Below are 19,435 nucleotides of genomic sequence, written 5' to 3' on the forward strand. Positions count from 1 at the left end.
CAGGTCAACCATTCCTGAGATGTTGGTTAATTGAAATCCAACTACCAAAGAACATCAGTATCCATAATCTAGTGTTCAAATCCGTATGAAAGTAACTCTCTTTACTAGGATTTGAACCTTAAAACTCTTGACTTTGAAATCAGCTAATTTGCAATAATAAGTTTAGCATTAGGCCAACCCAGCGGGTTTACCTGTCAACCAAAAATGCATTTGACTGAACATTTCTCAAGGGTATTAGACTTATTTAAGCATGGTTCCACTGTTTCTTTATTTTTTTATAATAACAGATAAAATATGGATTCACCATTACATGCCAGAAACAAAAAGCGGATGGGTGCAAGTGTAAGTGCGCCAAAGAAAACAGCAAAAACAGTTCCACCAGCAGGAAAGTCATGGCTACGGCTTTTGGGATTCTCGTGGTGTAGTATTCATAGACTACCTGTAAAAAGGCAGGACCAACACTGGGGAGTTTTATGATTCACTACTGGACCGACTGAAGGGTGCTGTTTAATCTGGCCAGAAAAAAGGGAGCTTTCACCATAATAATGTGCCTGCACACTTAACTCGCGTTGTTGCTGCAATACTCCATGACCTATGTTTTGAAGTACTTCCACATGTCATATTCACCGGATTTGACTTCCAGCAATTACTTCATCTTCCCAACCTGAAATAGCTCATTATTGATGATTCATTTCATTTCAAATAAGTTGAAAACTTTTTTATACCCTCGGCATTGAAATAAAAAATATTATGGCTGCCATTTCAGTTAAGACTATAGTAGCATAATGTTTTGTCCTTTAAAATGAAGTATCACAAAACTACTTCTTTCACTTGAAATTTTTGAGTTCCTTCACATATATTGAGTGAAGTTGATCGTTTTGAAAAAAATTGATCGTTTTGAAGAAGTAGCTTTTGCTAAATTTTAATTTTTCTACATTTCTTAATAAAGTTATCTAAAAGTTCCAATATTTATAGTGTAGGTTGTACATAAACTAAATAAATGGAAACTGCTCTTCCAAAGGACCTTTTAGAACAAACTGTACTTTTTCTTCCTGTAGAATTATCAGGAGCACTGATTTTAGTAATACTCGTCTTCTAATATTTGATAAATAATAACAAAACTACACTGTACAGATCCTCTGAAAATTTTATTGCTCTTTTACAGTAAATTCTATACACGAATACGTCAAAGAAATTGAAATTTATAAACCTCACAAAATTCAGAAAGTATAGCTACTTATCTACCAACAATCATTCAAGTCCAATAATACATAACAGTGATTTCCAGACTGCATGACCAAATACAGCTAATAAAACATTTAATATTTACTTTATATGCAGTCTTTAAATAATATGTACAGATATCAATGTCTGCATTTACGTTTTATGTCAGGAATATTTATTTTTATTTGTTATTGGTTTTAATTTCACTCACACATTCTATTATAATGATTTATAAATATTTAAATCTGTTGAAGGACGCTTGTTCCCAAAACATGTTAAGACACAAAAAAGTCACAAGATGTACTGACTGCCTATTTGCAAATTTTTTATATCTGGTTTAGCAATTTTGAGAGTTAGAAATAAATAAATCATAGCATATAATAAAAAAATAAAATAAAAAAGTTAAAAATATTTTCATATATTTAATTTAATTTATTTTCACAAAATAACTTGTAGACAAAATATAGTAAAATATATCAAAACTTAATTTCTAAATGTATTAAAAAATGTATTTACACAAAATAAGGTTATGGCCAAAAAGTAAAATTAGCTGGAAAAGTAACTTCAGAGTCCCACTGTGATATAAACCAGTTACCTCCTAATGGCAATGGTAAGTTGTATCTCTTCATAAATTCCCTAGTGTTAAAATTCTTACGGCTTTCTTTATTTCTGTAATATAAAATAAGAATTAAACCTTTTATGAATATATATTATTTTTTTGAAGCATATAATCTTCAATATCATAACTAAAATTTTTAAATTATTAGTTGCGTTACACTGGTTTATTAACCATACTGTTCTTTTAGCTGAATCTTAAAATGAGTAGGAAGACATAAAGTAAGTATTAATGCAATGTAGAGCTGATGAGCTTTAAAAGTCAATCAATGAGAAATTCTTACAGCATAGTCAGATAAATATGAAGCAATGTTTACATTTTTGTTGTTGTCTAAATTAGGATATGTATTACCTCTTCAACATTCTTACCTTATTCATTATTATGAACAAAGGCCCAAGGAAAAATCACAGAAATTCATCCCTGAACTTCTCCCCACACTTTTGTTCAGATATTTGGAACCAACATCCTAGAAACTGCATAACATGCACAGATCTAGAGGTGCAAATCCAGCCATTATACTAGTAACATCATCCAAGACATCTTATAATCGCAGCATATCTGAAGGAAGATGGTCCTGTGCACCTGGTATAGAATTGCCTGGGCACTCTCTTTTTCCAGTGTGGCAGACCAGGCTGGTGCTCCATACAACACTTCTGGCAGCCTGTGACAAAACCCTCTTCTTTAATGTGCAGGGACCCCTCCCCCCTGTTTTGGTCATTGTCCGACCGATGGCAACTGCTGTATTTTAGGCTTTCTGAGATACCTCAGTAAAGTCCCTCAGGACCTCTCTCTTTTTCTGTTTAGCCTTCAGAAACACCATATGGTATTACTTCAGAGGATGAATGAGGATGATATATATGAATGTAAATGAAGTGTATAGTCTTGTACAATCTCAGGTCAACCATTCCTGAGATGTGTGGTTTATTAAAACCCACCACCAAAGAACACCGGTATCCATGATTTAGTGTCCAAATCCATATAAAAGTAACTGCCTTTACTAGGAATTGAACCTTCGAACTCTCAATTTTGAAATCAGTTGACTTACGATGACAAGTTCACCACTCAACCAATCTGGTGACCTCAGAACAATGATATTTTTGTCTATCCATACCCCCCTCCCCCCCAAGGTACTCCACAGAAGACGGAAGGACTCCATGTTCTTCTTTCTCTCAGGAGGGACTGCCAACTGTGTTCCTGAACCTAAATGAGAATATTGGAATTAGCTTCCAATATTTTCTCAGACAACATACATAACTTCATTTACACAAAATTAATAAACATAATTGCGTTCCCCTCAGGGATTTCAAACTTTTAAGAAAATAGTGAGTACATCCCTGTGATATCTGAGCAATAACTAATCAAATAACAAAGCTAATAGTTTGCAACAACACTACAAATTAAATGGCTAGGTGATCTGATATTATTGACTTCAATTATCACCATATTTAATTAAAAAATTTAGTTAAATGCTTTCTGGAAAAGCATGAATGAACAAGTTCCAAGGGTGTTTAGACTTATTTAAACATGATTCCATTGAGTTTCTTCAATGTTTATTACAATAAATGAAACGTGGATACACCATTAAAACTGGAGACCAATAACAGTGCAAACAGTAGATGGAAGTAGGTGAAAATTTACCATAGATAGTGAAAATAGTTCCATTTGTAAGAAAAGTCATAGTTATAGGTTTTTGGGATTCTTGTGATCCAGTGCTCATAGACTAGCTGGAAAAAGGCAGGACCATCAATGGGGCGTATAGTATTATGCTTCACTACTAAACCAATTGAAGGGTGCTATTCAGCTAAATGTCCACATCTAGCCAAAAAGAAAGTGCTTCTTCAAGATGGTAATACACCTGCACGCATCTCTTGGGTTTTTGTGGGTTGTAGGTCAAAATTCTACGACCTACACTTCAGAGTGCTTTCTTATGCACCATATTCACTGAATTTGGTTCCCAGCAATTACCTCCTCTTCCTAAATCTGAAGAAATGGCTCAATGGATGAAGATTTACTTCAAATGATGAGAAAACTGCTTACTTTGAAGAGTTGAACAAATCACATTATACTGACCGTATTAAAAAATGTTAAAGTTGCTGGTCTAAACTTATCGAATTGAAAGGTGAAAAGAAAAAAATCATCTTCCTTGATCTTTTCCTGATTTTTCTTTTTCAGGACAAGCACTTTCCAAACAACCCTCGTATTACATATCTAAACATGTGTGCCTTGATACATGAACAATTAACTTAATTTGTTGGTATTTATAAGAGACAAACAAACTCTCTCATCACCTTTTCATCTAAAGATTCCTTCGTTTCAAATTTTATCTACCCATCTAATTTTCAAAATTTATCAGTAAAATCAGATTTCAAATGCCTTTTCTTACTTTTCTACTTCATCTATTGTTCATACCAACATAAAGTGCTTCACTCGATACAAACATTTTTAGGAGTCTCTAATTCTTAGATCTATATTTTTAATACTACCTTGAAGTTGTTTTCTTTTAATCATGAAAGCTCTCTTTACTTATCCCAGTCTGCTTTTGATGACCACATTCTTTGTCCATCATTTGTAATTTTACAAATCCATAAATAATTAAATCTCCTATATCTGGTATAAATGTGTTCAAATAACTTAGTATTTATTTAATTCCTAATATTCTCTTTTCTGTCAATTTTCATTACGTTTACTTTATTCTTATTTATTTTCAGACTGAAATTCTCTCCTAGTAATAAATCCATTTCATTCAGAATTTCTTCTAAATAATCTTTCATTTCTGTTAAAAAAACAATGTCACTAACAAATATTAACATCTTTATTTTTTCTCTCCTTGGATAATTAATCCACCCATAAATTTATCTTTCAATTTCTGTATTACTTTTTCAAATGCACAACTAAAATGGAACCAGTACATATTACATTTTTTCACTCCTTTTGGAACTAGAGCTCACCTTTCCTCATTTTTTATTCTTATAACTGCAGCCTGGTTCTGGTATAATTGTAAATAACTCTTCTTTCCTGAATATTAGATTTTTTTTTTTTTTTAATTTTAAACATTTTACTTCAACTTACATTATCAAATGATTCTGTAGATTTACAAATTCCATATAGATAGCTTTATTCTTCTTAAAGCTGCTTTCTAAAATTAATCCAATTAGCCAATCTTGTAACTCCATGCTCATTCTGAAATGCATACATGAAAATCTGGTTTTTTTCATGTAATATAGCTCTCATAACACATTTTATATGCCTGTAAACTACTTAATATTTATATGCAAATAATACGATGTTAATGTGGTAGTTTGATAGTTTTCTTGCTTTCATGGTATAGATATAAACTTTTCTACAAAATTTATTTAAATTTATTCTAGAATATATTAGAATAGATGCAATAAAATGTTAGTTAACTTTATTTTGAAATGTTAAATGTGAAGAAATTTGGTTGGAATATATACAATTCTGACCCATGATTGTCTGACCATTAAATGTCTAACTACTGTGTTGGTACTGGTAGAAGATTTAAAAAACAAGCATAAAGGAAGGCTAACAAAAATGGCAGACTTTTGAAAACTGAATTTCTGGAAAAATTTTGGCTTAATCAGTAGAATTGACAAATCTGGAAACAGAGAATTTTACAGAACTGACTACTTTACAATAATAAGGCTTACATCACAATACATTAAACAAACCAGAAAGCCTATACAAATCAAAATGCATCAAGTTTGAAATCAGGTGAAATAATTACAATAGAAAAAAGAAAGGAAAATTTTGAGAAAATCCTAAGACCAATAAAAATACACGTAAACAAATGCAAATAAAAAGATATTTTACAAATACAATGAAACTGAGAAAATGTCAGATTTTATCAGAAAAAGAAGAGCCAAATTCTTCAGCCAACTTACGAGAATAAATGATAACAGGCTCACAAACAAATCGTTCAACTGCATTTACAAAAAAATGAACAAAAATCAATGGACCTTAATGGTTCAAAAAGATGTAAAAGAAATAACTGAAGACATAGTACAAGATGTTCAGAAAGCTGATACAAAAATTTCAAGTATTTCTAGAGAGAAGGAGAAAAAAGAAACTAACAAGTCTGGTCAAAATACAGAAGGCAAAAATAAAGCAAAAGAAGAAGAGATATTGGATAACTAGAAAGAAAATATTCTGAAGAAGGAGAAATGATGCAAAGTGTCATGTGATCCTCAATCAGCCAAATTAAAAAAAAACAAAAAAACTAAGTTTAATAAAAATATAAAATTTCAGGATTTAAAATTTTATAAAAAATATTTTTAGATTAAGAGGATATAAAAATTAGTATTTTAAATAAAAATTAGTATTTTAAATAAAATGGCAAAAGAAAAATTATTAAAATTAGCCTAAAATATAGGCTATATTCATTTAAATATAAAGCAGAATAAAACTTATTTTCTTTGAAAAATGGAGAGTAAAAAAATTTGGAAATAAAATTGTGTATTTTTATCTTAAATTTCTGTAATAAAAAAAAGAAGAGTAGCAGAGTGAAGCAAATTGGCAGGTATCAGGGCTCAATAAATTACATCATATCAAATCGTGATTACCTGCCTATTTATTTAATGATTTCTTCATTAAATATATTTATTTATGAAGATGGTATACAAACAACATTTCTTATTATAAAAATAATAATAATTACAAAATCAATTGACACACCAATTTATACTACCTTGTATGAAGCAAAGGAAGTATTGTTATCGCAAAAAATTTCAGATTTCAATGGAAATATCCATTTTGACCATCCATCCCTAGATCCACTTTGACTAGTTTTTGCATGATGCCTATACATATGTACATATGTACGTACAATTAGCTGTAGGATGTTGAAATTTTGGATTTTGGACTGTTGTAATATCTAGTTGTGCACCTCCCCTTTTGGTTGCAATCAACTGGACCAAAAGTGTCCAAAAAAAGCCAAAAATCAAAAACATTTATATTTTGAAAATTTTCTTAACTGCAGTAATAAGCTCTCATTGAGAGCTTTTCAACAATATATCATAGGTAGTACTTATTTTCATTGGTTCCAATGTTATAACCAAAAAAAGTGATGAACAAGAAGATAGGGAGGAGAGTGGAGTATTTCAAAACGCATAGCGATAGAATCATTGTAATAAGGATAAAATCAAAACCTAAACCGACACAAATTGTTAACGTCTATATGCCTACAAGCGCCCATGATGATGATGAGGTAGAGTGTGTATACGAAGAGATTGATGAAGCAATTAACACGTAAAAGGAGATGAAAATTTAAAAATAGTTGGAGATTGGAATGCAAGCATTGGAAAAGGCAAGGAAGGAAATATAGTGGGTGAATACAGTCTGGGCAAAAGGAATGAAAGAGGGAACCGACTTATAGAGTTTTGCACGAAGTATAATTTAGTAATTGCCAACACCCAATTTAAAAATCATAATAGAAGAATATACACTTGGAAAAAGCCAGGCGATACTGCAAGGTATCAGATAGATTATATCATGGTTAAGCAAAGATTTAGAAATCAACTCATTGACTGCAAAACTTACCCTGGAGCAGACATTGATAGCGACCATAATTTGGTGATAACGAAATGTAGATTGGGGTTTAAAAACCTGAAGAAAAGTTGTCAAATGAATTGGTGGAATTTAGAGAAGCTTGAGGAAGAGGAGGTAAAGAAGATTTTTGAGGAGGACATCGCAAGAGGTCTGAGTAAAAAAGATAGGTAGAAAATGTAGAAGAAGAATGGGAGAATGTTAAAAAGGAAATTCTTAAATAAGCAGAAGCAAACTTAGGCGGAATAAAGAGAACTGGTAGGAAACCTTGGGTTTCAGATGATATATTGCAGCTGATGGATGAACGTAGAAAATATAAGAATGCTAGTGATGAAGAAAGTAAAAGGAACTATCGGCAATTAAGAAATGCTATAAACAGGAAGTGCAAACTGGCGAAAGAAGAGTGGATTAAAGAAAAGTGTTCAGAAGTGGAAAGAGAAATGAACATTGGTAAAATAGATGGAGCATACAGGAAAGTTAAGGAAAATTTTGGGGTACATAAATTAAAATCTAATAATGTGTTAAACAAAGATGGTACACCAATATATAATACGAAAGGTAAAGCCGATAGATGGATGTAATATATTGAAGAGTTATACGGAGGAAATGAATTAGAAAATGGTGTTATAGAAGAAGAAGAGGAAGTTGAGGAGGATGAAATGGGAGAAACAATATTGAGATCTGAATATAAGAGAGTATTAAAAGATTTAAATGGCAGAAAGGCTCCTGGAATAGACGGAATACCTGTAGAATTACTGCGCAGTGCAGGTGAGGAAGCGATTGATAGATTATACAAACTGGTGTGTAATATTTATGAAAAAGGGGAATTTCCATCAGACTTCAAAAAAAGTGTTATAGTAATGATACCAAAGAAAGCAGGGGCAGATAAATGTGAAGAATACAAAACAGTTAGTTTAACTAGTCATGCATCAAAACTCTTAACTAGAATTCTATACAGAAGAATTGAGAGGAGAGTGGAGGAAGTGTTAGGAGAAGACCAATTTGGTTTCAGGAAAAGTATAGGGACAAGGGAAGAAATTTTAGGCCTCAGATTAATAGTAGAAGGAAGATTAAAGAAAAACAAACCAACATACTTGGCGTTTATAGACCTAGAAAAGGCATTCGATAACGTAGACTGGAATAAAATGTTCAGCATTTAAAAAAAATTAGGGTTCAAATACAGAGACAGAAGAACAATTGCTAACATGTACAAGAACCAAACAGCAACAGTAACAATTGAAGAACATAAGAAAGAAGCCGTAATAAGAAAGGGAGTCCGACAAGGATGTTCCCTATCTCCGTTACTTTTTAATCTTTACATGGAACTAGCAGTTAATGATGTTAAAGAACAATTTAGATTCTGAGTAACAGTACAAGGTGAAAAGATAAAGATGCTATGATTTGCTGATGATATAGTAATTCTAGCCGAGAGTAAAAAGGATTTAGAAGAAACAATGAACGGCATAGATGAAGTCCTACACAAGAACTATCGCATGAAAATAAACAAGAACAAAACAAAAGTAATGAAATGTAGTAGAAATAACAAAGATGGACCACTGAATGTGAAAATAGGAGGAGAAAAGATTATGGAGGTAGAAGAATTTTGTTATTTGGGAAGTAGAATTACTAAAGATGGATGAAGCAGGAGCGATATAAAATGCCGAATAGCACAAGCTAAACGAGCCTTCAGTAAGAAATATAATTTGTTTACATCAAAAATTAATTTAAATGTCAGGAAAAGATTTTTGAAAGTGTATGTTTGGAGTGTCGCTTTATATGAATGTGAAACTTGGACAATCGGAGTATCTGAGAAGAAAAGATATCTGAGAAGAAAGCTTTTGAAATCTGGTGCTATAAGAGAATGTTAAAAAAGAAGCATTTGGAAAAATATAGTTAAAAGAAGAGACAGACTTATAGGCCACATACTAAGGCATCCTGGAATAGTCAGGACAGGATATTAAATTTGGAAGGACAGGTAGAAGGGAAAAATTGTGTAGGCAGGCCACGTTTGGAATATGTAAAACAAATTGTTAGGGATGTAGGACGTAGAGAGTATACTGAAATGAAACGACTAGCACTAGATAGGGAATCGTGGAGAGCTGCATCAAACCAGTCAAATGACTGAAGACAAAAAAAAAAACAAAAAAATTTTAATTAATGAAATATTTACAAGGGGAAGGCACATCGATTTAAATCTAACTTCACCTCCTTTTTTTAATTTAGATATATTGATTTACTAATAATTAACCTCTGATTATAAAAAATATCTTACAATAAATAATTTAATAACAACAATTAAAAAAAAAATATGAAAAATATCATAAATTATTAATGAAATAAAATTTTATGTACTTTACATTTTTAAAAAATGTGTATATGTAATTTCATAGGCATAAAAAGTAGTCATGTGGGGTCCACATCAGATTTTTATTTTAATGAATGGAATAACCTAGATTATAATCACCAAAACATACAAAAAAATTCTGGCAAAGGATTTGCTCTAGACATATTTTTATTCAACATGTCATAGGTTTTCAAATGTTAATGTCTTAATTATGCACTGTTTAAAGTACAAACAAAAAATATTAAAATTTTCAGTAAAAACATTTCTTTGCGATTTGACCTCCTTGCTCAAAAGCTAACTCATATAACATTTTTAATAACAACCCAACTTGAAAAAGAGATAAAGTAGATGAAAAACTGAAAAGTAGATAAAGTAAAGCAAAGTAAGTAAAGAGATAAAATTGATGAAGTTGAAACTTTTTTTTTAATTCTTAAAGATCTCATGGAAACTTTGTTTAAAAAAAAGTTCCATGCTGTCTACATTTATACTAGATACAGTTAATTTTCAATCGTGAAAATTGAAGTTTAAAAAAATGTATATTTCAGGTACTTTTATAACTCACTTGCTTTTTGAGGCTTAAAAGCTTATTTATTGGATTAACTATTTGTTTCAATAAGTTGGGCCAAATTCAATTTAATGTTATTCAATTAGCCTAAAAAAATGATAGTTTATTAAAAAAATAGTATGAGTACCCAACAAGTAAGTATATATACATACTTGTATGTATCTGTATGTGTGTGTGTGTGTGTGTGTGTGTGTGTGTGTGTGTGTGTGTGTGTGTGTGTGTGTGTGTGTGTGTGTGTGTGTGTGTGTGTGTGTGTGTGTGTGTGTGTGTGTGTGTGTGTGTGCACATGCGCGCCAAATTTTAGTTTGTCACACATTAAAATTTATTTAATCTGTTTTGTGAACTATTTTACTGAACTTATTTTGTTTCAACAGTTTTCAATATATGAAGATGAACAGATAAAAAACTGTTTAGAAATAATGTTGAATATCTCCCCACCCGTAATCTGAACAACCTAAAACTTTGGAGTTTAAATAGTTTAATAACTACTTTCTTCTGACTAAAGCTCAATTTTCCATGATCAATACACAAAAAATTTTAAATTGTGAAAACTCTGTTCTCTTATTTAAATTAAATTCAATATTTAATTCTCCAAAGGTAGAAATTTGTTGAGCCATTTTCAAGGAATCATGAGATAGTCAGGAGATTAATTTAAATATACTTGCCAACACACATACATATATCTTCTGGAAATTTCTATTCATTTTTTTGTTTTTTCAGCTAAGGGGATCTTGAAACTTTGACATTTGCAAAAACCCCAATACCCAAAATGTTGGCTGATCATTATTATACTTTCCCTTTACAACTATCCTGCTACAATAGCAATACAGTTCAATGAGAAAGTAATTTCAAAAAACCCACAAAAATGAAATTGTTAAAAAAAAATTGCATGTATGTATACACATAAAAGATATTGACCACTGTGCTAATTAAATTTAACATTAACAACTTAACCACCAAAATACAGTAACAGATAGAACCTAAAAAACTAGTACCAATAATCAATATTTGCGGGACTCTGTCCCACAGATGTCGACTACTGGTATTAGTTATCTTAGATAATAAATATAATTAGCCATAATATAAAGAATAATATAAAAAATAAAATATAAATAATAAACAAATGATAAAATCTGGGGTTATCAAACTAAAAAATAAGCTTAATGATAATGATCTAATATTTTTAAGATCAGACAAGATTAATACACCAATTATTACATACGAAAATAATTACAAAGAACTTGTGAATAATTGCATTGAAGAAAATGATTTTAAAGTAATAAAAAACCGAACAAACAAATATTTAGAAATTGTAAAAGATTTAGTATCTAAATACAAACCAATATTTAATTATGATAACAAATTAAGTTATCACTCAAGATTACATTCATACATACCATCACTCCCAAAATTTATCGGATTATCAAAATTATATAAAACAAATAATCCTCTAAGACCTTTAATAAATTTTAAAACAGCACCTGCAATTGTGTAGCTAAAATACTTAGAATATAAATGTATTATAACTATAAAAATAGTGTGAAAAATGATTCCAAAGTCATAAATTAAAAAAAAAATTTAATACACTTTTATTTAATTAATGAAAAAATAAGTTTTTATTTATTTTACATAAAAAAATACTGTAATCTCCCGTTTGGAAATCATTGAATTAAAGTAAAAATTGTTAGGAAAAATTTTCCAGTACAAATATATTTAAAGACGCACTAAAAAAAGAAAAAATAATTTCACTTTCATATTAAATCAAAAATAAATGTTTATAATAAACTCCACGATTATTATAAAATAATATAAATATCCACAATATAAATATAATATAATAATATAATAATATAATCCACAATATAAATTGTTAATTCAATTAATAATTTATATTGATAATGATGATATATAAATTTGCTTTCTATTCACGGTAGTGAATTAATTTTATGTGAACATTTATTTATTACGTCTCTCAGCTACATTTATTTATTACATCTCTCAGCTACATTTAATTATAATAATGCACATTGAATTAATTTATTAACAAAATTCCTTTATATTTTATATTACGAATAATAAAAACGGAAAGTTATTGTATTATGTTGCATTTTATAATTATTTCATTGATAATTTGCTATGTACAACAGATATTTATTATTATCAGTATTTATTTATAATTATTAATAAAGTAGATCAGTGGTTCTCAAAATTGTTTGATATATTATAATACAAAAGTATTTTATCATGCATTTCCTTTTCCCTTAATTCGAAAAAATGAATTATGTATAACAATAAGAGGATCAGTTATTTGACTAGCAAAAATGAACATGCAACCCTAGCAAGTTCTTAATGCTACAAAACACACGTAGCACTTGTCTGTCCCATGCACACAACACGTTGCACATATACAAACAAGTTTCTTAATGGCCACTGTAAAAGTATTGCTTTACTTTCCTACAGCAGTTAACCGAGTCAGTAATGGTTATCCTACAAACAGATACAACTGCCTCTGATGTTTTACATACTCTGTGATAATCTAATTTGAAAATATTGTTATGTTACTTTTTCATTTGTTGACAAAATGGATTATAGACTTTTTTTTACGTACTTTGCTTGAATTAATTTGGTTTAGTTTAGTCATAAATCAACATTAATAATGGCTTAATACTGCAATGACAGACAAAACATTGTCACTTAAAAACCCAGTATCAAGCTTAACTTCAGAAACAGAATATGAGTCAAGATTTTTTCCTACTAAAATATGAAAAGTTGTAGGAAAATATGACCCTGAGTAAATATTATCCTTGGATTTACTGCCATGGATGTAAATTGGGATGTAAACCTTTTGACTGTTTGACTATCTAAAAATGTTCAGTTTTAAAATTATTTCAAACCAAAGCAAGAAATCGTCATTATTGAAATGGCACTGTAATGTAAACATTCAATATTAGAAAAAACTTAAGGATTACTTTGTTCAAAACTTGTTAGGTAAAATGCATAAAGAAAATTATGTAGTCTATTACAGGCAGGTCAGAAGAGAATAAGGAAGAGCAATAGGAAATCTAAGAAACCTAGGTGGAAGTAATTGTGCGAGGTGCTGGACAACATCTGGGGCAACGTGTACTGTCTAGTTACTGGGAGGTTTGGACGTAAATTCCCTGTGCTCTCTATTGAGCAGCTTACCTATTACACCAAACTGCTGTTCCCTGAAGCTGGACAGTGTCCTTAAGGAGGAAATAGTAGCTGATGACATCCCCTATTTACATTGATGGAGTTGAGTGTAGCATACACCGCCTAAAATCTGCCAAGAGCCTTGGCCTAGATGGGCTTCCAGCAGAGATGGTTAAAGCAGTGGTTGATACTGAACTACTGAACACTGGAGTGTGCTAGACATTTTCAACTATATGTTATTTCACAAGCATATCCCTAGGAGTTGGAATATTTTCTTTGCGATGTTCATGTATAATTTCCCAATGGCAATAGTATTCGAGCTCTTTTTGATATTTTATTTTGAAAGGTAATCTTTTCCTGGTGGTCACATATATATTTCATCAGAATCATTTGGACATTTTCTGTACAAATTCAGCAATAAGAAGGCTCATAATCTCTGCAACTCTGTCAGTGACGTGTCATTATGTGGTTTATTTAGTAATTTCTTATGCTCCAAAAAATACAAGAATACACCTTCTAAGCTCTTTACTTAGAACATACATTTGGCCTTTTGCAAAATAATTTTGCCTTTATTAAGTATAGTGCCTTGTTGTAATTTGTGGATCATCACAGTCCAGCTTAAAGGAATTAATGATTTCATTAATTTTTTTAGAATTAATTAGACTCCATATACTTCAGTGGCTTGAAAAGTTGCACTGACACAATTGTAGCCATTTGCAATTTTTGCACGATTACTAATAGGTTTATCATCAAATTGAATCAGCTTTTGGCTATTTTCCATCTTCTAACTGGTCTCACTCAAGAGATGGCCATTTTTTTCTTGATGATTTTTTTTTTGTGTTTATTGGTAGGCGAAAAACACTTTGGCGTTATCATCGCCCAGAATAAAATTTTATAAAAGGAAACAAATAGTAAAAAAAAACTTCCTTAAAAACTAAAAAAATTAAAAACTTACAACTAATATCGCAGGTGAAAAATTTGTTTTTAAAAAACTTAAAACTAAATCACAGCCGTAAAATATAAAATTAAAAACAAGCTTAAAACTAAAAAAGTAAAATTTAAGTAAAACAAAAAGAGTTTTAAAAAATTCAACAGGGGTGTAAAGAGTCCCTACTCGGATAACAAGAAGACTAGAAAATTAAGATAAAAAACTAATCCTAGTTAAAAATTAAAATATTAAAAAGCTAAAACTTCGCAACTAATAACATCACTAAAAAACTTAAAACTATTATCACTAAAAAATAAACTACTATCACAGATAAAAAACTTAAGAGAGAGAGAGATGGGTTATATATATATAGAAATATGCATTAATAGTTTTATTTTATTTTGTTGTTCATGTATTTTTCGATTGGGTATGTTGAAAATATTACGTGTACTACGTGCACTAAATTCACAAAACAAATATTATCAGTCATCCAGTGGAGCAAGAATTATTACTTTATGATAACTGTAATTTAAATAACGAATCGTTTACGATAAATATTACGTGTACTACGTGCACGAAATTCACAAAGCAAATGTTATCAGTCATCCAGTGGAGCAAGAATTATTACTTTATAACTGTAACTTAAATAACGAATCGTTTACACTATATTTATTATCCAATTTAAATCGATGATAAGACACAATGCTTTAAATGAGATACATAGGAATTAGATAAAAGCTCTTAATAAAAATTTGTTCGACATATAAAAGTATTTTATTTCTTAATGGACATATATAGTTAGCGTATTAGGATATTAAATTTTCACTTATTGAGAATAACGTATCTTGAGAACATCGAAGAATTTGACTGCCACAAATCTAAATTGGAATTGGATTGTACATTTTTTTCACTCTTGACCTATTCTTTGACTCTCATGGGACATTGAGTGGTATAGGAACTCTCGCTTTAGAACAATGAGGAGGAAGTCAATTTCTGTGTTAAATGTGTGCTGACAATAGTTTTCATCTTAATCTCCTTCCTTCTAATTTTTTTCTATTAAAATAATACCGAGTTTTAATTTAATTAACGCATAACATGCAGTAAAAGTACATGATTTTTAATTTTTACAAATTTTTTTTTGTCTTATTAATCTGTTAATAATTATACTGTCCAGAATATTTTTGAAAAAAAAAAAATAGGTTGATAAATAGGCTTATTACTTTAAATGACAGAATAATTTTTAGAATAAACATTTAATTATTTTTTACTATTGTAGTGCAGAAACTTTTAAAAATATTTAACTTTTTTTGTCAGATATTCGTATTAGCAAAGTATTAAACATATTTACCACTTCCTTTTTAGTATCCTAAATTTACAACCGAAAAAATAAAATGTTGAAATTTGTATAAAATAAAAAAATGTTGTACAAAGTTCTATTTCTAAATTGAAAAAAAAAATATGTATATATATAAATAATTATTAGTCATAAAGTAAAAAGTGTATGGAAATTGAAATTAAATATAGAAATTTTTAAAGTAAAATTCGTTAAAAATTCTTTGTAAATAAACCCTCTTTTACTTCCTTGTACGAAATAAAGGAAGTAATGTGATCGTGAAAAATTTCGGTTTTCAGATTTCAACGGAAATATACACTTTCACCATCGCTGAATCCTTATTGATTAGTTCACGCTTGACATCTGTATATATGTATCGGCATAACTCAAAAACGATTAGCCGTAGAATATTAAAATTTTGTATTTAAGACTGTTGTCGCATCTAATTGTGCACCTACTCTTTTGATTGCAATCGACTGGGCCAAAAATGTGCATACAGTCTGATCTCTAAATAAAGCGGGATTTCAATTTTGAAACATATGGATTTTTTCTTAACTGCAGTAGTAGTAAGCCCTCGTTGAGACCATAAGTGCTGGTTGGGTTACATTTGTTATATTGTGTGGCTTTTTCGATTTTTTTCGGTCACAGGAAAAACATCTTCCAGCCTCCTTCCTTAGTAGTAGTTACTTCACGTGGTGTTTGAATTTCTGAGATTTGTATCAGCAGAGAGCGGAGTTCAGACCGTAAGTTTGGACTGTTTAATCGTTCCAGCTGGTGTGGTCTCACAAGTTCCCAAGCGAGGAATTCCAAGCGAAGTTTCCAAACGATGTTTTGACCCATTTAGTAAGATCAATAGTTGACTCCAGCAATGTCTAAAATATTGTAGAATAATCTGAAGGGCCAGCGGTTTGTCTTCCTTGCGCACTTGCGTGTGTGGCACAACTGGTCTAAAGTATCAACAAAAACACCTTTAGTGACATTGTAACAATTCAATAATTTCGCGATATCCACCGTTAACAGGAGAGGTCGTAAGTATGTATAATTTCATTCAACCCTACCGAAAACTAAATAACATGACATCGAGAAGTTTCTGGTTTAGAAAAAATATCTCCAGAGCTTTGTGTGACGCGGTGAAGTAAGTGCAATTTTTTATATTTACTTTTATATTTTTAAGATTCGGTGAGACGAAGTTCACACATTCTTTAAATTCCGAGGACCAGCGGCCACTGTTCCACCTTTCCAAAAATTACGACTGCGCCCAAGATTCAGAGGTCTACAGCCTTCCCTGGACATGCTGGCTCAAGTAACTGTATTTTTTTTTATTCAACCACAAAGAAGTGACAGGCTACTAAGATTACTAAAAATCGTATTCAAACGAAAAATAATCATATGTTTACTTAAGGAGTCGAATAAGAGTTTAAACAGAAGAATCGAAAACATTGCATATCCCACCCACCGGTGACCACACCGGATTGTGCACAAAAAAGCTTTGCAACAAGAAATGTATAGTTTCTGAGAATCGCCGTCCGCCTTAACAAAAATTTATGGTTATTAATAAACCTCGACGATACACGGCATCGTCGGCGATTGCAGCGCGCTGCAATGCTGCAATGGCCATTGCATCCCACCTGTGACCTCACCGGTTTGTACAAAACTATTTTTTTTTATTCAACAACCATACAGGCTGCGATTCTCAAATTTAGCACCGGGCGAGAATTACAAATTCTATTTTTTTTTTTTATTCAACAAACATACAGAAATGTATGGTTTCTGAGAATCGTACCGAAAGAATCGATTCCTGAAAAAGAAACTCTTTTATCCCTCCAGTACTAAACAAATTGATATTTATAAAGATACTAGCAGACCCAGCAATGTTTCGCTATTGCTATGTATATATATATATACAAGCACAAAACTATACCCGCAAGGTAGGGCCGGTGTCAAGATATTTACGAAACAAACAAACAAATATACAAACAGACTTTTTTATTCTATATATATATATAAATGCATGTTCGTATGTGTGTCCGGTAAAGGCCGTCAATGGTTCAAATGTTTAAAATACTTTAATGTATATAAGTATATTTTAAATGTTTAAAATACTTTTATATATATATATATATATATATATATATATATATATAATGCATGTTCGTATGTGTGTCCGGTAAAGGCCGTCAATGTTTCAAATGTTTAAAATACTTTTATATATATATATATATGTCTGTTTGTATATTTGTTTGTTTGTTTCGTAAATATCTTGACACCGGCCCCACCTAGTGGGTATAGTTTTGCAAAAATATTTCATTTCACGTAACTAATATTCATATTCTGAATATGAACTGAATCTGTCCATAAATATATTTTTTCTAATATATCAACCCCAGCGCCGTCTAGCGGGTTCATTTTTTGCAGAGATAAATCTTTCCATGTAAGTAAAAAGTATTCTGAATGAGGCAAATCGGACCATAAATACAATTTTTCGAAATATCTCGACGCCAGCGCCAGCTAGCGGGTCCAAAGTAATTCTGAAACCTTCCCTGGCATGCGTCCAACCATTCCCCAAAGTTTTATCACTATCGGATGAACGGCTTAGGAAGGCATAAGAGATATGCAGACAGGCAAACATTCACTGAATCGCCGCATTATTCAATCCCGGGACGCAATATATATATATATATGTAACCCTTATAAATATTTTCTTAATTTCCATCTTATAAATTGCGGGGAACGGCGTACCGCTCCCCTTCCCAAAAATTGTTATATTGGTTTGTAACCTCGACGGAGGTGTTGGAATCGCAGCGCGGTGCAATGCTGCTATTCCTCCCGCGAATTCCGGAGTTGTTACCGTGTTAGCACTCAAAGATTATTTCATTTATTCAACCACCATGCAGAAATGTCAATGATTTTACTGAGAAGTTTCAAGATTGTAATTAAGAAACATTATTATGTCAAATATTTAGTTAAAATATTACTTATCCTTCCAATAAAAAATTAACTGAAATTTGACATGTAAACTATTAAAGTTACCTTTTTTTATTAATATATGTTGAAATAATTAATTTACTCTTTTACGAAGTAATTTAGTATTGTTTTTATTCGCTAGAGTAACGAGAGTACATTGTATAGAAAAACCTACACCGGCTTTTTCAGTATATGAACTGTTTTTAATTTAGAGTAATAATAATAATTGATATTTAATATATATTATTTATAATTAATTTTTCAATGAATTGTTTTTTTTTTTTTAAACAAACTATTATATATAATAGACTATTATAAAAATAATATTTTTGTATTTTTTTCAAATCGTAATAAAATTACTTAATAATATTACTTAAAATTACTTAATATTGTTGATTTCTTTTTATTGATTTTCAATGAAATCCGGAATCAAGTTAAATAAGGAATTTTGAAAATCCATAATTTATTGAAAAATAAATTTGATGGGTAAGAAATATGGATTGTGATAAACCGAATGAAATGGGTGACAATAGAGAAAAAAAATGATAAATTTATCAAAATGACTAACATCCAATTTAAACATGATGATGGAAGAAGATGGATGATTAGAAACAATAAAAAAACATAATACTAGTAAACTGTTAAACAAGAAGGATAAATTATATAAAAACCGAGGTTCTATCAATATGAAATTTATAATTGATTTGAAACAGAAGTTATTAATATTTAAT

At 30.3% G+C, this 19,435-nt stretch overlaps 1 protein-coding gene across 1 annotated transcript in view; it reads right to left on the reverse strand.

Annotated features, from left to right (window-relative positions):
- Window positions 1-1,679: 1,679 nt before the first annotated feature.
- LOC142325753 (protein D3-like) overlaps window positions 1,680-19,435 on the reverse strand; it is a 55,198-nt gene continuing 37,442 nt past the window's right edge. The window contains exon 5 of the mRNA XM_075367783.1: window positions 1,680-1,893. Coding sequence (XP_075223898.1) covers window positions 1,752-1,893 — 142 coding nt within the window. The 3' untranslated portion in view covers window positions 1,680-1,751. The remainder of the gene's footprint in view (window positions 1,894-19,435) is intronic.

Source organism: Lycorma delicatula, chromosome 5, assembly GCF_047948215.1.
Source record: "Lycorma delicatula isolate Av1 chromosome 5, ASM4794821v1, whole genome shotgun sequence".
Classification (NCBI taxonomy): Eukaryota; Metazoa; Arthropoda; class Insecta; order Hemiptera; family Fulgoridae; genus Lycorma; species Lycorma delicatula.